Genomic DNA, 17,979 nt, shown 5'->3' with positions numbered 1-17,979 from the left:
CCATAGCTCTCCTGTGGGCAGCCTCTTTGTCTGTTTCTGCCTTGGGTTCTGTCATGTGTGCCTCTCTGTTTTTAACTAACTTTACACCCGAGAGTTAGAAATAAAACAAGCAAACAAAAAAACACTTGGCCTGTCAAAAAAAAATATGTAGGTTGTGCTATAACCGGATACCGATGTCCTCTGATAGTGATCATCAGCCTACAGAAAAATCCTAAAAAACCCGCAAAACTGACACTTTTTTGTCTCCAGGCAAATAGACAGAAAACTCCTCTAGTTGCTCTTCGGTTAAAAAAAAAAACAAAAACAAAAAAAACCCACCTCCTTCAGGTCTGTGAAGACTTGTGAATTTCCCTGTAGGCGGTTAACTACCCTGCCTTTAGGTAGAGAAAACTCCAGCTCACAAAAGACAGTAGCCCCCAAGCAGAGACAAAAAAAACTCTAACTGCTTTCAGCTTAAAACCTGCTTTCCAGCAGCCCAAAGGGGGAAAAAAGTCCTTTTTTAAAATCTGTGCTTCTGGTTCAAAAAATCTCACACTGATCTCAAAATGATTTCAAGTTAATCCCACCGCTCTGCCCCTATGTCAAGGTTCCTTCCCCACTCTGAACTCTGGGGTACAGATGTGGGGACCTGCATGAAAAACCCCCTAAGCTTATTTTTACCAGCGTAGGTTAAAACTTCCCCAAGGTACAAATTATTTTACCTTTTGTCCCTGGACTTTATTGCTGCCACCACCAAGCGTCTAACAAATATAACAGGGAAAAAGCCCACTTGGAAACGTCTTTCCCCCCCAAAATCCCCCCAAGCCCTATAATGTTAGTAGGAATCTGTGTGTGCTACATATGATGCACTGACTTGCAGTGCCTGTTGCTTTCCTGCGCTACAGTATCTTTTACTTAATGCAATAATAAAGAATGTTTTCAAAGTCAAAATATTCATTTATTGCAAAGAAACACAACTGCTTGGGAAACGGGGCATGACACATCTGTGCTGTGTGGGACGAGGGAAGGGGTGGAGTGGGGAACGGGACAATCCGAGATTTGCGTATGTTCTGTTATCATACTCAGCCTTCCTGTCTGTAATGCCTTGCAGTGAGTGCTGCACTTCAGGCTGGCTAAAATTCATGGTGATGGAGGTTGAGTGCAGTGGGTAAGGGTTATAGTTTGCAGGGCTGGCCGGTGAAGCTACGGGTGGAGGCAGCTGGTGGCGATAAGAACGCAGATGTTAGGGAAAGTGGGTTGGCAGTGACATGAGGGCACAAGGGAAAGAGTTTTGGGGCAAGGACTGCGGGGGGGGGGGGGGCAGGCAGGCTCGGCTGTGCTCTGCCTGCATTGCTATGAGAGCCTGTATTGAGTCCGCTTGGTGCTCCATGATGCTTAGCAGCCGCTCTGTGCTTTGGTGCTGATGATCCGCGTTCTGCTGGTGGAGCCTCCTTTCGCTCTCCCGCCACTCCTGTACTTTTTGATTTTCATTAAGGGACTGCTGCATGACTTCATGTAGCATGTCCTCTTTGCTCCTTCGCAGACACTTCCTGATTCTTTGGAGTCTTTCGGCCGTTGATAACAAGGACGGCTGGGATCTTAAGGTTGCATCTGTAAAGCCAAAATGCAACACTTAACAGAGGCAGCATTGTTCACACCAGACATAGCAATGATTCGGCCATACTTAAAGACAAGTACAGTGTACACAATAGCAGAAATTGCCCATCCCAAACCGAGCGCACATAACCCACAGGAGCCCCAAAATGGTGAGTAAGCACAGGGGCAAAGGGGACTGATTTTTTTTCATGGCCGTACTGTCCCCTGGGGTTCTTTGCCTCGGGGAGAAACAACAACTGCAGGGGCCCCTATACGGAACACTGTCCCCACATTTTCTACAGGATGAGTTTGTCCTGGAAGATACCTCCCTGCTGAGGTGACCTGGGAAGCAAGGGAGGGTCTTCTGCTACAATGCGGCTTCCGCTGTGGCCCATATGCAGCTTGCCTGTGTGCAGCAATGGTCCCTCCGGCCGTCACGGCATAGTGGTGCAGACACATTAGCCTGACTGGGACAAGGAGCACAGTAGCTCTGCCAAGGAACCTGTGCAATGGATTGCCCAGCTTCTGTATGAGACCTTTGAAGAGATCACTGAGGCCAATTACCGTGTTGTGAGAGAGCACATCAACGCCCTATTCCATATCTAGGCATGCGTGCAGCCCTAACCCTCTGCGCCCCAAGAGCCCACACCAAACAACTTCCTTCCCAAAATAAAAGCCGCTTACCGGGCACCTCTTCTGCTGTTTGTTCTTCTCCAAGCACTGTCCCCTGTGACTGGCTACCTTCCTCCTGGCTTGAGAACAGCTCCAGGCTGCATGCATCTAGGGATGCCGGGCTGTCCCCCTCCTCCTCTGCACCCTCGCTACCGCTTTCCTCCTCCTGCCTTGTTGAACTGGGCTCTGAAGTGTCCATGGTGGTCTTCAGAGTGGAGGTGGGGTCGTCCCCAAGTATCGTGTCCAGCTCTTAGTAGAAATGGCAGGTCTTGGGGGCAGCACTGGAGCGGTGGTTTGCCTCGTGGGCTTTGCGGTAGGCATTCCACAGCTCCTTCACTTTAACTCTGCACTGCAATGCGTCCCGGTCATGGCCCCTTTCCATCATGTCCCTTGATATCTGCCCGAAGGTATCGTAATTCCTACGGCTGGAGTGCAGCTGGGACTGGACAGCTTCCTCCCCCCAAGCACTGATGAGGTCCAGCACCTCGCCATTGCTGCATACTGGGGATCGCCTGGCACGTGGAGGCATGGTCACCTGGAAAGATGCGCTGAGAACACTCCACACATTGCTGAGCAAACAGGAAGGGGAATTTCAAAATTCCTAAAGAATTTAAAGGGCAGGTCTGATGGTTGGTCGCCTGAGGGCAGGGCAGTAGAGTTCAAAGTGATGACCAGAGTGGCTAGCACAGGGCATTGTGGGACACTTCTGGAGGCCAATCAGAGCGCATTAATAGAGCAGGGCGTCCACACTGGCGCTGCGGCGCGGCAAGCGTTATGCTTCTCGTGGAGGTGGATTACCAGGGGCGCTCCAGCCGCAGAGTCCGGGCGCTCTACGTGCCTTGCCAGCGTGGACACATCAGGAGTTAGGGCACCCGGGGCTGCTTTAATGTGCTCTAACTTGCAAGTGTAGCCAAGCCCTGAGAGCTTGTCTACATGTGAACTGTAACGATGCTGCTGTAGCACTTCAGTGAAGATGCTACCTACGCCTGTTGACGTAGGTTATCCACTTCTCTGAGAGGCAGTAGCTAGGTCAATGGGAGAATTCTCTAGCGCTGTCTATGCTGAGGGTCAGGTTGGTTTAACTGTATCACTAAGAGGTGTGGGCTTTTCACATCCTCAGAGACGTCGTTATACCAGTCTAATTTCCTCGTGTAGACCAGGCCTACGGCTAGGTTAAAATTCCTCTGTGAAAGAAAATCTAAGAAAAATCATTCTTTCGTGTATTCTGAAATATGCAGACCTAAAGAGGTAAAGTTTTGACGAGTGAGCTGGTCTATGAATTCTATATGCTGATAACTTCGTGTCTCAAAAGCACTTCCCAACCCCCACCCCCACACACTCTGTTCTCTGCGTGAAACAGGCTGGTGTACCTTAAGTGCATAGTAAAATTTATAGAAATCTTGCAAATTCTACATTAGAACTGCCTAATGTTTATAAGAATGATTTACTATTGTACTTATTAAGGCCTCTTGGGCCTCTTTTATAGAAATATTCCAGTTATCTGTTCAGTCCACAAACATGAAAAAGTAAAATAGGTAGGACTTATTAATGTACTCTTGCACGGTGATTGAGTGCTTAAAGCTTGCGAACTCTGGTTAGCATCAGTGTAGTTTATAGTGCTGAAAATCTTAAATTCTGTTATCAAGAAAAGCATTTCCTGTTCTGGGTCCCCAAAGTGCCCTGATCCATGAATTTTTTGCAGTTTTAAAAGAAACACCAGTTATGATCCATATATCATAGTAGCCCTGGTTTTAGTCCATGTAGCAGTTCTATAGCATTGAATGCAATATTTTTTTAAACTGGAATGATTCCAGACCATACTTTAGCATGTAGAAGGATATGCCTGTATTCAGTCATCCAAGTAAGAAAGCAGGCTTTTTCTCCTGATGTTTACATCGAAGAGTGAACCTGGTAACATGTTTGAAAGCTTCTGGAAAAAATTGTTGATACAGACAGAATGTCACACATAACTTGAAGTCTAGGATAGATTAAGTGACTGGATGTTGAGATGGCTTATAAAAGTGGTTAGTGAAACCAGTTTTATGCCAGATACGGTTTTTTGTTGTTTTAATCAGAAGTTTACAGTGTGCTATTGGGGAGCAGGGTGAGGGGAGACCCTGGACAGCAAAACTCTTAAAATTTGGGTATCATGAGATTATTCAGTGTTGTACAGTATCGCAGAAGGAAATAGTAAGACTCAGTGATGGTAAAAGGCTGAGAGATCACTCAAGGTAGAAGACAATAGCTTGTTTTCAACAGTGTATAACACCTTCCACTTACCTAATGAATATTGCTGAACGTTTTCTCTTTTTCTCATGTGAGGTTAAATAGAATTTAAAATGAAGAAAATCAGGTAGGTTGTTTATTAATACACAAAATACATAGCCTATAACATGCTAGTATTTATGGGGTGTTAATTGCAAACTTTAGAACATCAAAGGCTAGTAACGCAGGGTTCAGCTTTGCTAGATGACAGTAGATTAACAATGTTAAGATTTTCAGAGTTTCTGCCTCACCCTTTCCTCTGTTTTTCCACACACACAACTATTTTAAATCAGCTGGGAGTGATGACTGAGCTAGGAGTTGACGTTGTCTGTGTGGGAGTTATCAGCTAAATGATCATCATCTTCCTCTGTAAATTAGCTTGAAAAGATGGCCAAAAACTAATAAATACATGCATCTATTTCTCATTGTCAGGAGCAAGAGCAAAAGGCTGAAGAAGAGAGGATTCGAATGGAAAACATCCTGAGTGGCAACCCTTTACTAAATCTTACAGGCCCAGTGCAGCCTCAAGCAAACTTCAAAGTGAAGAGAAGGTACTGTGCTCAATATACATTTGTCCCTTCCTGGAGCTCCAGCAGTCTGTAAAGCAGCTAAACTGGTATCACTGCCATTGATTTTATTTCTCCACTCAAGCCTTGCGTCAACAATGTGACTTGAAATTAAGGTATTGTAAGGACGGTGGTTTGTTTTTTTTTTTCCCAAATAGACCACGCTGGTTCTTTTAGGGCAAAGAGAATTGTGTTGAAAATTTAATTGCCTTACGTTGCCATCCACAGCACAATATGTTTGCAAGAGACAATGTGGCGAGAGTTCATAGGCAGACTCATTCTTACGCCTTTCTAAACACATCTGTCTACTTTGGATTGTTAGTGTGACTGACTAGTGAAATTTTTTGTGCTAGCACTTTTTTTTTTATGGTTCATTTTCTATTGATTATAGTATGGTTTCTGTTAAGAAATAGTCCAGGTAGTATTCCATTTAACTAAAATAGGGAATAGATGAGGAGTTTACGAGCTTCACTCAAAAGTAGGGACCTCTGGACATTCAGAGAACTTTCTACAGTTTTGACTGGGCTTTCTGTTTCCTGTGCTGATGGGCTGTTTGCTCCAGCCCTCGCCCTCCCTCGGTCTCTTCACTTCAGCTTCACTCCACATCTTACCCTCTTCTTCCCTGTCTTGTCCCCTGTCCCTTCACTTTTCTTTCCATTTAGCTGATCCCCTCCTGATTGAACACATCTTTTTGCAAAAAATTGTAGAGCTAACATGCTGTTTGCCATCACATTGTTCACTCTACTTGTGTATTAGTCTCATCCTGCATCCATCCTGTGACTGTCTTGTCTATTTCATTTGTAAGCTCTTTGAGTCAGGGACTGCCTGCTCCTCTGTGTTTGTATAATGCCTAGAACAATAGAGCCCCATTTTTGGTTAGTCCTTAGGCATTCCCTAATAAACAGGATTTAATAATACTAATCCTTTCATTTTTTACTTTTTTTTTTTTTACACAGTAAAGACTTTAGGGTATAAGAGAGAGAATGTGAGTTAGGTCGGGGCGCCATTTCGGATGTTAGTGGGGAGCAACTTTAACCATGATTCAAGGGGCTGTGTAGGTACCTGAAGACTCTAGGTGGTTTGGTTTTGTTTGTTTGTTTTTTTGCAGATAATTTAGCAATTAGCTGGCAGGAACACTGTATCTAATTCCTATATAAAGAAAGAAAATTAAATATTAGACTCACTCAGCTCTAATACTAATATGTTCTGACATCTTGTGTCAAGTCACTTGTCTTAAAGGACACTGAATTTTAGTGTATATTCTTGCTTTGTTACGCTTGAATACAACAATTAAAACAATTTGTAGAAAAATCTATATTACTTTCTATCACTTTTTTGCAGTTCACCAAGCTTGGAATAGATCATTAAACTTTTGGAAACATCCTACTAGGGCATGGCCCTGTGAGTTTATACTGCACTTGCCGGGGGCTTTAGGGGTGTTACCGCACTACAAATAATAGACTAGAAACTGACTTTAAACAGGAGTGAAACTGACACTTTCAAGTCACTTTCATGGTACTGCCAACCCCAAATGTTCAAAAATCATGAATAAGGCTCACCAAGGTTATGTAAAAATAATAGATTTGGTGTTCTTTTTATTTGCTTTCTGCTTTTTGAGCTTTTAAGGTGCACTGGGGTCACATTTTTGAAGGTTTCTCCACAGCCATGAGGGCTAGAAACTTCATTTTTCTTTAAGAATGAAGGCTGAAATTATCACACATCCACTTGACTCCAGGGCCTCTGGCTTTAAGGAAAGCAATAATTATCATGACAGAATCATGAGGCTTGGAAATACTGCTTTCACTTCTGTTTGAAGGCTAGTTACTTTCCAGAAGGCTCTTAAACACAACACTACAGTGATTGAGTTGCAGTTCTCACAGGAGAATATTTAAAATCAAACACCAAGAAAAAATTCCACATTTTAAAGTTGAGAAAAAAATGGATACTTCTGAGGTATATCAAGGCCACTGCAAGCAGGAAAGGAAAATAAACAGACACAGGAGCTCTTAGCACTCCTCCTCTTGAAAGGAAGTTGAAGGGTCAAATCTTCTAATCCTTAATCAAGTAAAACTTCTATTGCCATCAGCGCCTTCACTCATAAATATTAATATGTGCTCAATAACTATAGACTTCATACTTAAATATCTGAGCCATCTTATCTGGGGCTACACATCTTATGTGTTAGTTTAGGGACTACATTTTCTGGCATATTCTAAACCGTGCTGAGCACACAGATTGTGCCCAATGAATAATGCAAATCATGACCATAATCGTTGACTTTATGGACTCTGAATGCAATTTCTGTTCTTGTGGAATTGGCCAGGATACAGCTAAAATCCTAAGAATGTGAGGCATAAACACATCTGATACTCGTATGACACTTTTTCATTCCTTCTTTTTCTCAAACTCAGAACAAACAATGACAAGACAAAATGATTTGACTTATGAGGAGAGGCTGAGGGAACTGGAATTGTTTAGTCTGCAGAAGACAAGAGTGAGGGGGGATTTGATAGCTGCTTTCAACTTCCTGAAAGGGGGTTCCAAAGAGGATGGATCTAGACTGTTCTCAGTGGTAGCTGATGACAGAACAAGGAGTAATGGTCTCAGGTTGTAGTGGGGGAGGTTTAGGTTGGATATTAGGAAAAACTTTTTCACTAGGAGGGTGGTGAAACACTGGAATGCGTTACCTAGGGAGGTGGTGGAATCGCCTTCCTTAGAGGTTTTTAAGGTCAGGCTTGATAAAGCCCTGGCTGGGATGATTTAGTTGAGGATTGGTCCCGCTTTGAGCAGCGGGTTGGACTAGATGACTTCCTGAGGTCCCTTCCAACCCTGATATTCTATGATTCTCAGTTAAAATGTAAAATTGCACAGCAGCCGTTGCTTAACAATCCAGCCTGGGGCAGAAGCTTCCACTCCTTGGGGGTTAAGTGATCTCCTCTCATCTGACTCATTCTCTCTTTAGTCATCATTCCTGACCTCTGTGCTGCTTTTCATGCTGTCAACCATGACATCCTTCCCAACTGCCTGGGACCGTTTTCTGGAGTCTCAGGACTGTCCCTCTTGGTTTTGCTCCCATCTGTCAGTCCTCATTTTTTTGTTGTTGTTTTTTTATTTTTTTTACAGCATGCAGCAGAGAGAGAGGGTGGTCCAGTGGATAAGGAGCTAGCCCTGAGAGACCTGGGTTCTACTTCCCCCGTGGGCTTTCTGTATGACCTCAGGCCAGTGCCTTAGGCACAGAGTTCCAAAGGTTGTTAGGTACCTAAAGATGGAGCTAGACATCTAATGGGGTTTACAAAGCACCTAATATTCTAGACGCTTTTGAAAATCCCACTAGGGGCCTAAACACCTTTGAAAATCTGGCCTTTAATCCGTGTGTGCCTCTGTACCCCATCTGTACAATGAGGAGAACAGCACTGCTCTACCTCACCAAGGGGCTGTGAGGAGAAATAGGTTAGACGTTGTGAGGTGCTCAAATACTATGGTGATGGGGCCACATAAGTACCACAAGTAGAGTGGGAACTTCTCAAATATCACTGCTATCCCTTCCCTTGGTTTTGGCCCCTTCTTTTCACCTACGCCCCTCACATCTCTCTCTTTTCTGAATGTTATCTTGGCTCAGAGGGCTTTGTAGTATTTCCAGTCCCCTGCCTTCTCTCTTCAATACTCTCCACTCCCTGCAGAGGGATTCCTGTTTTACAGACTCATTAATGACAGGTTTCAGAGTAACAGCCGTGTTAGTCTGTATTCGTAAAAAGAAAAAAGAAAAGGAGTACTTGTGGCACCTTAGAGACTAACCAGTTCATGCTCAAATAAACTGGTTAGACTCATTAATGACTTCCAGACCCCTAATATAATTACCAGCCCTTTCTTATCTTAATCACCCTGCCTCTGTAAACAAAACCCAGGGGCACAGGCTTTGAGCAGCACCTTTCCTCTTCAGAACTCGCATTCCACACTCCTGCTGTGCTGTAGTTAAGAGCTCCACCTGAGAACACACCTCCTGTACGAAACTGGGAGGGGAGGAGCAGGAGCCCCTCCTCCCCTCCAAATGGTACCCCTGGGTGAAGTAATATATTTTATTGGACCAACTGCTGTTGGTGAAAGACAAGCTTTTGAGCTACACAGAGCCCTTCAGGAGCTCAAAAGCTCGTTTATTTCATGAACAAAAGTTGGTTCAATAAAAGATATTACCTCATCCACCTTGTCTCTCTAATATCCTGGGCCAGTATGGCTACAACAACACTGCAAACAACTTTAGGATATAGTTTGTATGAAAAACGCACACGATAATTGTATTTTGTTTTTTTAAAATAAGTTCAGATGTGTGTTAACAGTTTTTTCTAAAAAGACAGTGGTCTTCTGAAATCTACAAAGAACTGTTTAAACATAGTTTATTTAAGTTGCTCTGCCATAATTTCATGTAGTAAATTTTAACTGTACAGCTAAATAGTTTGTTTTTCTTTCAGATGGGATGACGATGTTGTCTTCAAGAACTGTGCCAAGGGAATAGATGAAATGAAAAAGGACAAAAGATTTGTAAATGATACTCTGCGATCTGAATTTCACAAAAAGTTCATGGAAAAATACATCAAATAGTACAGTTTTATGTGCTCCGTTGCTGAAAGACTCCAAGGGTCAAGGTGACTTCCCCTCTGTGGTGTACTTCCCCCCCCTTCCCCCCCCCCCCGAATGATGGCTGAAAATTGTCTCCTGCCATGAATTTCCAAGTGCTTTTCCAAGGTCATTGACAACTGTTTAATTGTCGCCTTGTATCTGGAGTGTTTTATCCTTTTCAGCATCCTTTTTTGTTTTAACTAAACCTGTTTCTGTTTAATTCAGTGGATATGCATTTACTTTTAATGGCCTTCATGTAAATGTTGCAAGAGACTGGTTTGCAATAAATACTTTAATTGTCTAAATACTGTTCCTTGGGAAACAACCTGTATGTAATATGGAGATTTGTAATTTATGCAGATTATGTAAATTTTCATATTCTTAAAGGTAAGTGAAATTCTACATGCTGGAAGAGAATACTGAAGTTGCCTTTTTGTGCATGAAATTTAATTATCTTCCTTCCTCTGATTGGCTAGTTGAAAGCCAATATGAACTCCCTATCTGACTTCTTAAATATTGAGTATTTCTCTGACGTAGCAGTTAAGAATGTGGTCTGACTGGATAGCTCCAAGCTGTTAAAAATTCTGCTTCATCTATATCATGAGCTCGACCTGATTCACTGCCTTGCCACAAGGAGCATCCAGCAGGTGTGCAGCACAGTGGTGTGCTGCCTCTCTCCAGGGAATTCCATTCTATGTAATCTTGTGTTTCTAACCCCCAATCTTGCAGTCAGAGCCACATGGATACAAGGTTGGAAGAGCCCAATCCTGCAATCTTTAAATCTAGTTTCAGGACTATGTTTTCAATGAAGGCGGCACCCAACCCAGTCATCACACGAAACTTTTTTTTTTATAAGTCAATTTGAACAAAACTCAGAATATATGTGGGAAAACTTTTCTGTTAATTCAGAGGATATCACAATCAGTACAGTGTTCTTCAGCTATCAGAAGGATTTTATTCTCTTTTGTGATCATTGTCACATTTGAGATGCATTTACAAAAGGAGGCTGAGTGACGCATTGGATTGAAATACCATCCTTTTATCTCTGGATACCTGAGTTCAAATCCTAATTTAGGTCACGAGTGAAAGCGTTCAGTGGTTTCTTACTCACCATTAGTATTCATTTCAAAACCTCCATATACGAGAACATGATTTGCAATCTCTACTTGAGAGATCTTAGAATGGAATAGTAGTTGTTGCAGGTCAGAAAGGATTTAAGGTGCCTTTACGTAGAGCTCTTGCCTGGTTGCCTGCCCATGCTATATCTGTCCATTTAGTCCTGTTGTTTCTATAGCATGAATGTTGCTCACAATCTCTTACTTAAAAATTAGTTGCATATTTTCATAGTGATTGTCAGGGTTCCTTCCCCACTCTGATCTCTAGGGTACATATGTGGGGACCCGCATGAAAGACCCCCTAAGCTTATTCTTACCAGCTTAGGTTAAAAACTTCCCCAAGGTACAAACTTTGTCCTTGTCTTTGTATGCTGCCACCACCAAGCGTTTTAAACAAAGAACAGGGAAAGAGACCACTTGGAGACGTCTTCCCCCAAAATATCCCCTCTCCCCTCCCCCCCCCAGCCCTACACACCCCCTTTCCTGGGGAGGCATGAAAATAACATCCTAGCCAATTTGTTACAAAATCATCAAAGACCCAAACCCCTGGATCTTGGAACAATGGAAAAATCAGTCAGGTTCTTAAAAAAAGGATTTTATTTTTTTTTTTAAAAAGGGGGGTAAAAATCATCTCTGTAAAATCAGAATGGAAAATACTTTACAGGGTATTCAGATTCAAGACACAGAGGATCCCCCTCTGGGCAAAACCTTAAAGTTACAGAAAACAGGAATGAACCTCCCTCTTAACACGGGGAAAATTCACATAAAACAAAAAATAAACTAATCCGCCTTGCCTGGCTTACCTATACTGGTTGCAATATTGGAGACTTGGATTAGGATGGGTTGGAGAAGATGGATTTCTGTCTGGCCTCTCTCGGTACCAAGAGAGATCAACCATGTAAACAAAGAGCACAAACAAAACCTCCCCCCCTCATCCCCCCCGCCCCAATTTGAAGGTATCTTGTCCGCTTATTGGTCCTTTGGGTCAGGTGCCAGCCAGGTTAGCTGAGCTTCTTAACCCTTTACAGGTAACAGGATGTTGCCTCTGGCCAGGAGGGATTTTTATAGCACTGTTTACAAAAAGGTGGTTACCCTTCCCTTTATATTTATGACCGTGATGGTCAGGGGTTTTGAAATTTCAGGACAGATATTTCAGTCTTTTTGTTAGACATGGTTTTTAAATGATATCCTGTTAAACTACTATATTAGAAGCATATTTGTATTCCCTAGGCAATTTCATTAGTTTTTGTATTTTTCCCTTTTTTTATGGTAAGACAGGATGAACCAGTCAGGGCTAAACTATCTAAACCAGTAATGTCAGTACATACATAGAACAGGGAATTTTATATGCACATTTAAAAGCCATATTGAGACACACTGATTTCACTTGGAATTAAGGAAAGAAGATGTACTGATTTTGCTCATGTTATCTGTCTTTTGGCAACAATGATGGTTTTTTGGAAGCAGGAGATCAGCCATAGTTCCTAATGAGCACACATTAAAAAGTCAAGATTTGAGTTAAGAGCGGTTAGTTGGCAAAATGTGGCAGTGGGGAAGCCAGCTGTTGCTTAGATCTGACTTAACAAAATGATGATGTCATCGCAACAACTAACAATACTTAACTCTAGGCACTATTACGAGATATATAATATAGCTGAGCCAAAAGTGAGTGAGTAAATACGTTAGGGGAAGAAAAATCCTTAAGATGTGGTTTTATAGCTAGTTCAGTGTCTTTGTAGAAATTATTAGTTTATATTCTTCCCTTCATGGATCTTTGAAACACTGTAGCCCTTTTTGTATAGAAGAGCGATCTCTTGTACTGACTTACTCCTTTTAAGCTGCCAAAGGACCCTTGTTCCATGAGCTTTGTAGCTACATGAGATTATCCTATACAAGTAGAAATAAAAATCAAATTAATCTCTGAAATATTTTATAATTATGTGTGTGTGCTTATTAACTACCTTCTCAGTGACTCCCCCCATAATCCTAGAGGAACAGCTATAGAAATGGAGATGAGAATCTGCCCCTGGGTGCACGTTAGTTCTTCAGCATTACTTTTAAAATAGGCTTTATTGTTTTGTTTGTGTCTCAACTAAACTACAAAAGCCAGGATTTGCAGATTTTTATGCTGAAATTCCATCTCTAACATTGTTTTTCAGCCCCACGAGCTGTGTAACGTGACCTACTGTTTGGAAATCCTACAACAGCCAGGCACAATATGAAGTTAAGGAGTTTGAGGCCATATCTCTAAATGGTCTTCAGTTGTTGAATATTAGGCAACTTTAACAATGTGTAGTATCCAGTTAGTGAAGCACTTTGTGTTCCTTCAGAACGAAAAGCACTATATAAATGTAAAATATTACTTCACCACTGATTCAGTGGCCTAATTTTCTGTTATCCCTTCTAGTATTAAAATGCAGGAAGCAAAGTTGATCCAATTTATGTATTAAAAAGCTCCATTGTGGCCACGATTTAAAAAAAAAAAAAAAGAAAGAAAGAAAGAAAATGGCACCTTTTTACTGTACACATCTGCTCCCTGGATATTTTTCCCAGGAATATCTGCTTAGTTTGACAAATAACTTTACACGGAACCAGCATAGTTGGCAGCTCTGCTGCAGCTGAAGGTAGAATGGAATACAGCTTATGTTCTGCAGTTGAATGGACGTCAATTTAAAAATAGCACTTGATATCTGAATTGTTTTGCCTATTTTTTCTTATAAGCAACACCTAGGATGGCTGTAACTGGAAGAGGTGAATCTTTTCAGTTGGTTTACCTTGTGCATTTGGCAACATTTTGTGCATAGTCAGCGTCACAGTTTCTCTGTTTGAGTCTTTTCACAGCCCAGTGGTGGAGAGAACCAGCACCTAGTACAATGGGACTATTGTGTTTATAAATAGACTTTCAATCATTTGTTAAAAATTGACTAGATTTCATGTTGGCTGTATCTCTCTCAAACTCTGATTTAGAGAATACATTTCTGGTGGTTTGGTGATATACAAAGCAGAAATAGAAGCTTAATTAAGTCCGTTATTATCTAATATATACATTTACTGCTGAAATGTTTAATCAGCCATTTCTTTTCCCTCAGAGAAAATGAGGCGGTGTCAGTGGTTGAGTTTTTCTCCTGATAAATAAAAGTGCTGGTTGTTTTAAGACAATTAATTACACGTTAAAAGTCTGATGCATACACTCCAAACTGGGAGCCTGGGTGAGGGTAGTTATTCTTTAAAAATATGTATCACTGTTTCTGTTGACATAGCTATTTTGAGTTGTGCTTTCGGGAAAATGTTGGAGTTGAGGCCGTCTGGTGCATCTAGTATTAACCTCATATGTCTCATGGGGAACCCTCCTGGTCCATGTTTACTGGCGGCCTTTTCTCTGGCTATCCTCGTACAGAAAGATTTTGGGAGTCATCAGATTCTGCCAAACTGCTGAACTTTTTTCTCTCTGCTTTTTCTTCTCCTCTAACACCAAAATACCATAAAAATCTTACTGCGTGGTACTGCAAACTAGTTCTGAGGGCAGGGTCAAGCAATTGCTGGGGTGTGGGACATTCCCTTGAAGCACTTAACTTCATAGGGCTGCTGTCTGATTCAAACTTGAAGGGATGTGTTGAAGTTTAGAGAAGTGCTTCAGCTCTTCAAAGTGTATTCCACTAGCTATTCCTGGTGGGTCTGACTGAGGCTGGAGTCTATTAGTTTTGTACTGCAGCATTGAAAAATCAGGATTGCATTTCAAGGGATCATCTGTATGACTTCTCATCCTTGTGCTTGGTGCTTTACAATATGGAAAAATAAAGAAGCTTGCCTGACAGTTTGCAGCTTGGGGATGGGGGTGAATACCAATAAAATACATTCTCAAGGAAATAAGATCAGTCATTGAAGTCCTTGCTTCCCCTTTTAAAAGAGAGGAAAAATTACAAAAGACTGAGGTAGTGCCATCATAATAAACATTTCTTCCCATACATAACGGAATTTGGCAGGAAACAACAATGTAGGGACTATCCCTGAAGAAGTAAACTCTGATTTCAAATTCACCTTTTTCCACCTCTTGGCTTTGGTCAGCCTGCTGAAATCCTGAGCACTGAACACCTTTTTACCTAGATGGCAAACATTAATCCTTAAATAATTCTGTACACTGTGAAGAATGATAAACAGAGCAAGAATAAGAAGATTTTGAAGAAAGCTTATTTTCACAAGGAAAGTGTTTATTACATATCTGGGGGTTTTTTTGGGGGGGAGGGGTGGGTAGATGAGTCATTTTCAAAAGCATCTGAGTCCCTCCTTTTCAAAAAATGAATGTCTGGGAGCTCCTAAATGCCTGCATTACTCTTCAAAATGATTAGGGAGCTTTTGAGAATTGTACCCAATGACATTTTGTTCTTGGATAACTCAAATAGGTTAGTGTTTAAACTTCAAACTTTCCATTGTCTTCGTCCTTGAGGAGGATGAGTGCTTTGCGTGTGCTTGAGGAAATCTGACTTGAAATAACTGTATAGTTGAAAATGAAGTAGTGGCAATGTATAGTTCTTACTTCATTGTTTCAATTCCTAGTAGTGCATGGAATGTGCTTAAAATATATATGAGAGCAATATATATTTGTGTAAGGAGTTGGATTTTTTTTCCTTCATAGCTTTTGCCCAGTGGTTCAAAAAATTGTGCTGGGAATTCCAAAATGTGCAGCGCAGCTATATCCAAAATGAAGTTATCTTAATCTAAACAAAATGAATCACCCACCGTGCAAATACTGCGCTGCCACCAAATCTAAGACAGTCTCTAAATCAGAAGGGAAATAAGCATTACATCAATGTGGGGAAAATGAAGCAGAACCACAGACTGGTCTAATGCATATGTGGGGTATTTCCATCGGCTTCAAAACACAGGAGCTGAATAGTGAGGATGTGATAGATTATTTATTTTTATTATAGTCCTACAGGCCCCAGCTAACGTCAGGGATCTGTTGGACTGGATCCAAGACAAATACAGAGTAAAAGTCAGGCCATATCCTGAATAGTTGAATTAGGCAGGACAGAGCATGGGCAGGTGGGGAGCTGAGGCACAGAGAGATTAAATGACTTGCCCAAGGACTCACAGAAAGTGTGTTGTAGAGCTGGGTACTGAACCCACATTTATACAGTCACACTCCAGTGCCATAACCACAAGACCATCTTTCCTCCTAGTTCTTCAATTAGCAATTATTTTCCCCCTTGAAAATCAGGCTCTTCTGGTTTATGATCTGGGTATCCCTCATGAGCAAGATCACTGAAACATGCTCTTCTACTGAAATTTATTTTACTGTACTACTCAGAAACCGGTGTCTGAATGAGTGAAGGTCAGGACAGCACTTCTCAGAGTATATTTACAAGTGAGTAGGAAAGGGGAAATAAAGGAAGTATTGGTGAGTGTTAGTGTTCTCGTTTTTTGCTTGTGTTGAAATTGAGGTGTCAAATACCAGCTTGTGTAGTGGCCCTATTGAAGTCAATGGTGTGTAAGTCATGAGTGGTATTGGTTCAATGTGTGTGGTATGCACTGGTCAAGCAGTATATGCTGTGCTGTGGCTTACCTACTTGTCATTTGGATCACTCCCTGGAGCTAAGCCATGGGGTATTCTCTTTTCATGTCAGCTGAAATTGGCTCTCCTGAAAGTGAAGGTATAAGAATCTGATTCCCACCGAAGTCCATATGAATCTTTCCATTGATGTTAATGGGCTTTGGATATGGCCCTAGGAGAGCACTCTGGTAGTTGGACACAGGCAAAGCGCAGGCAAGATGTCCCCCATAGCTCTTCCAGTGCACATGAATTCTGAGCTGAGTCAACCATGCCATTTCAGGGCTCAACCTCTCCTACAAAGACTAATTGTGCTAAAATATGTCAGTCTTTTTATCATGTGGACTAAGGCCTAGGATGAGACCAACCTGTGACATTTTGGGGATCTCACAGACCAGTAAGGGGTTCTGTAACCTTGGGTGCTTTTATGCTGTGCAGCTTTGGTTCAGACCCCTGACAGCAGTAGCCTGCCCACAGGTACAAGATCGCACCCTGTCTTCCACCATTCTACTTACTCTTTGCATGGTGACACCACCAGCCCTTCTGGTCCTGAGACTCCCCGAATCCATCCTCCCCAAGTTCAAGTACCAGAAAATTGGACCATTCTCCTCTTTCGCAGCCCAGACGGTGTGAAACTAACCCCCAACACCACTTTCTTTGGTCTCCACACAGTTTGCACAACAGAGACCTGCTTAGGGTAAAAATAAAAGGTTTATTTAATAGAAAAGCCACAGATTCAAAGATGCAAGAGCAAGGGAAAGCCAACACATACCAGTTACATAAAAATAAATATAAGATGCAACCTCAGGCTTTACACTTCCATATTAGACAAAATCGCTTTTCTAATGCAAGTTACCTATTACCTTTGAACAGTTTCCCAGCTACCCTAGCCATAGAGAGGACCTAGCGGTTTATAGACAGCACCCACCAAGTGACTGTCCCTCAGTTTCGGGGTGCCAAATCTGACAGAAGCCTGCTTTTTAAAAAGCTTTTTCTCTTTTCCCCCCACTTCTTAATCCATGCTGACTTATGTTTGTTCAGAGTGTGGAAATCCTCTGATTCGAGAGCTGGCGTGTCCATGTCTTTCCATTAACTTTAATGGTCCACTATTATCCTTTCCTAGGCTGGACACTGGATGGGTACTTGAAGTTGGTTTCATGTAAACAGCTGTCTTGAGAGGTGCCTTTTCCTGTCTCAACACTTGCCGTCCTGCTGTGAAGTGGAGCCAAAGTTTTATGAGCACAGTTCTCTATATTCACAAATACATAAAATTGTGATGATTGCCTGTATTCCTATATCTTCATGATGATTAAATTTAGAACATTACAAGCTTTCATGAGACCTTACTTGACATTTTAATACCACAATAACAGTGTATACAATCAGTTGGTTAACTGCTTATTCTTTAAAAAGAAAACGAGTACTTGTGGCACCTTAGAGACTAACACATTTATTTAAGCATAAGCTTTCGTGAGCCTATGCTCAAATAAATTTGTTGGTCTCTAAGGTGCCACAAGTACTCCTTTTTCTTTTTGCAGATACAGACTAACATGGCTGCTACTCTGAAACCTGCTTATTCATTGGGGTTCAAACCCCCTGTTCTCCCCTTGGAGTATCTGTATCC

General features: G+C 41.8%; 1 protein-coding gene across 1 annotated transcript in view; it reads left to right on the top strand.

Annotated features, from left to right (window-relative positions):
• Positions 1-9,759, top strand: part of CWC15 (CWC15 spliceosome associated protein) — a 37,734-nt gene extending 27,975 nt beyond the window's left edge. The window contains exons 6-7 of the mRNA XM_074956912.1: positions 4,945-5,063; positions 9,545-9,759. Of these exons, the coding sequence (XP_074813013.1) occupies positions 4,945-5,063; positions 9,545-9,674 (249 nt within the window). The 3' untranslated portion in view covers positions 9,675-9,759. The remainder of the gene's footprint in view (positions 1-4,944; positions 5,064-9,544) is intronic.
• Positions 9,760-17,979: the final 8,220 nt, after the last annotated feature.

This window comes from Natator depressus, chromosome 1 (genome assembly GCF_965152275.1).
Source record: "Natator depressus isolate rNatDep1 chromosome 1, rNatDep2.hap1, whole genome shotgun sequence".
NCBI classification, from domain to species: domain Eukaryota; kingdom Metazoa; phylum Chordata; order Testudines; family Cheloniidae; genus Natator; species Natator depressus.
Note: the sequence above shows the minus strand (reverse complement) of the source record. Positions and strands in the feature narration are given on the sequence as shown.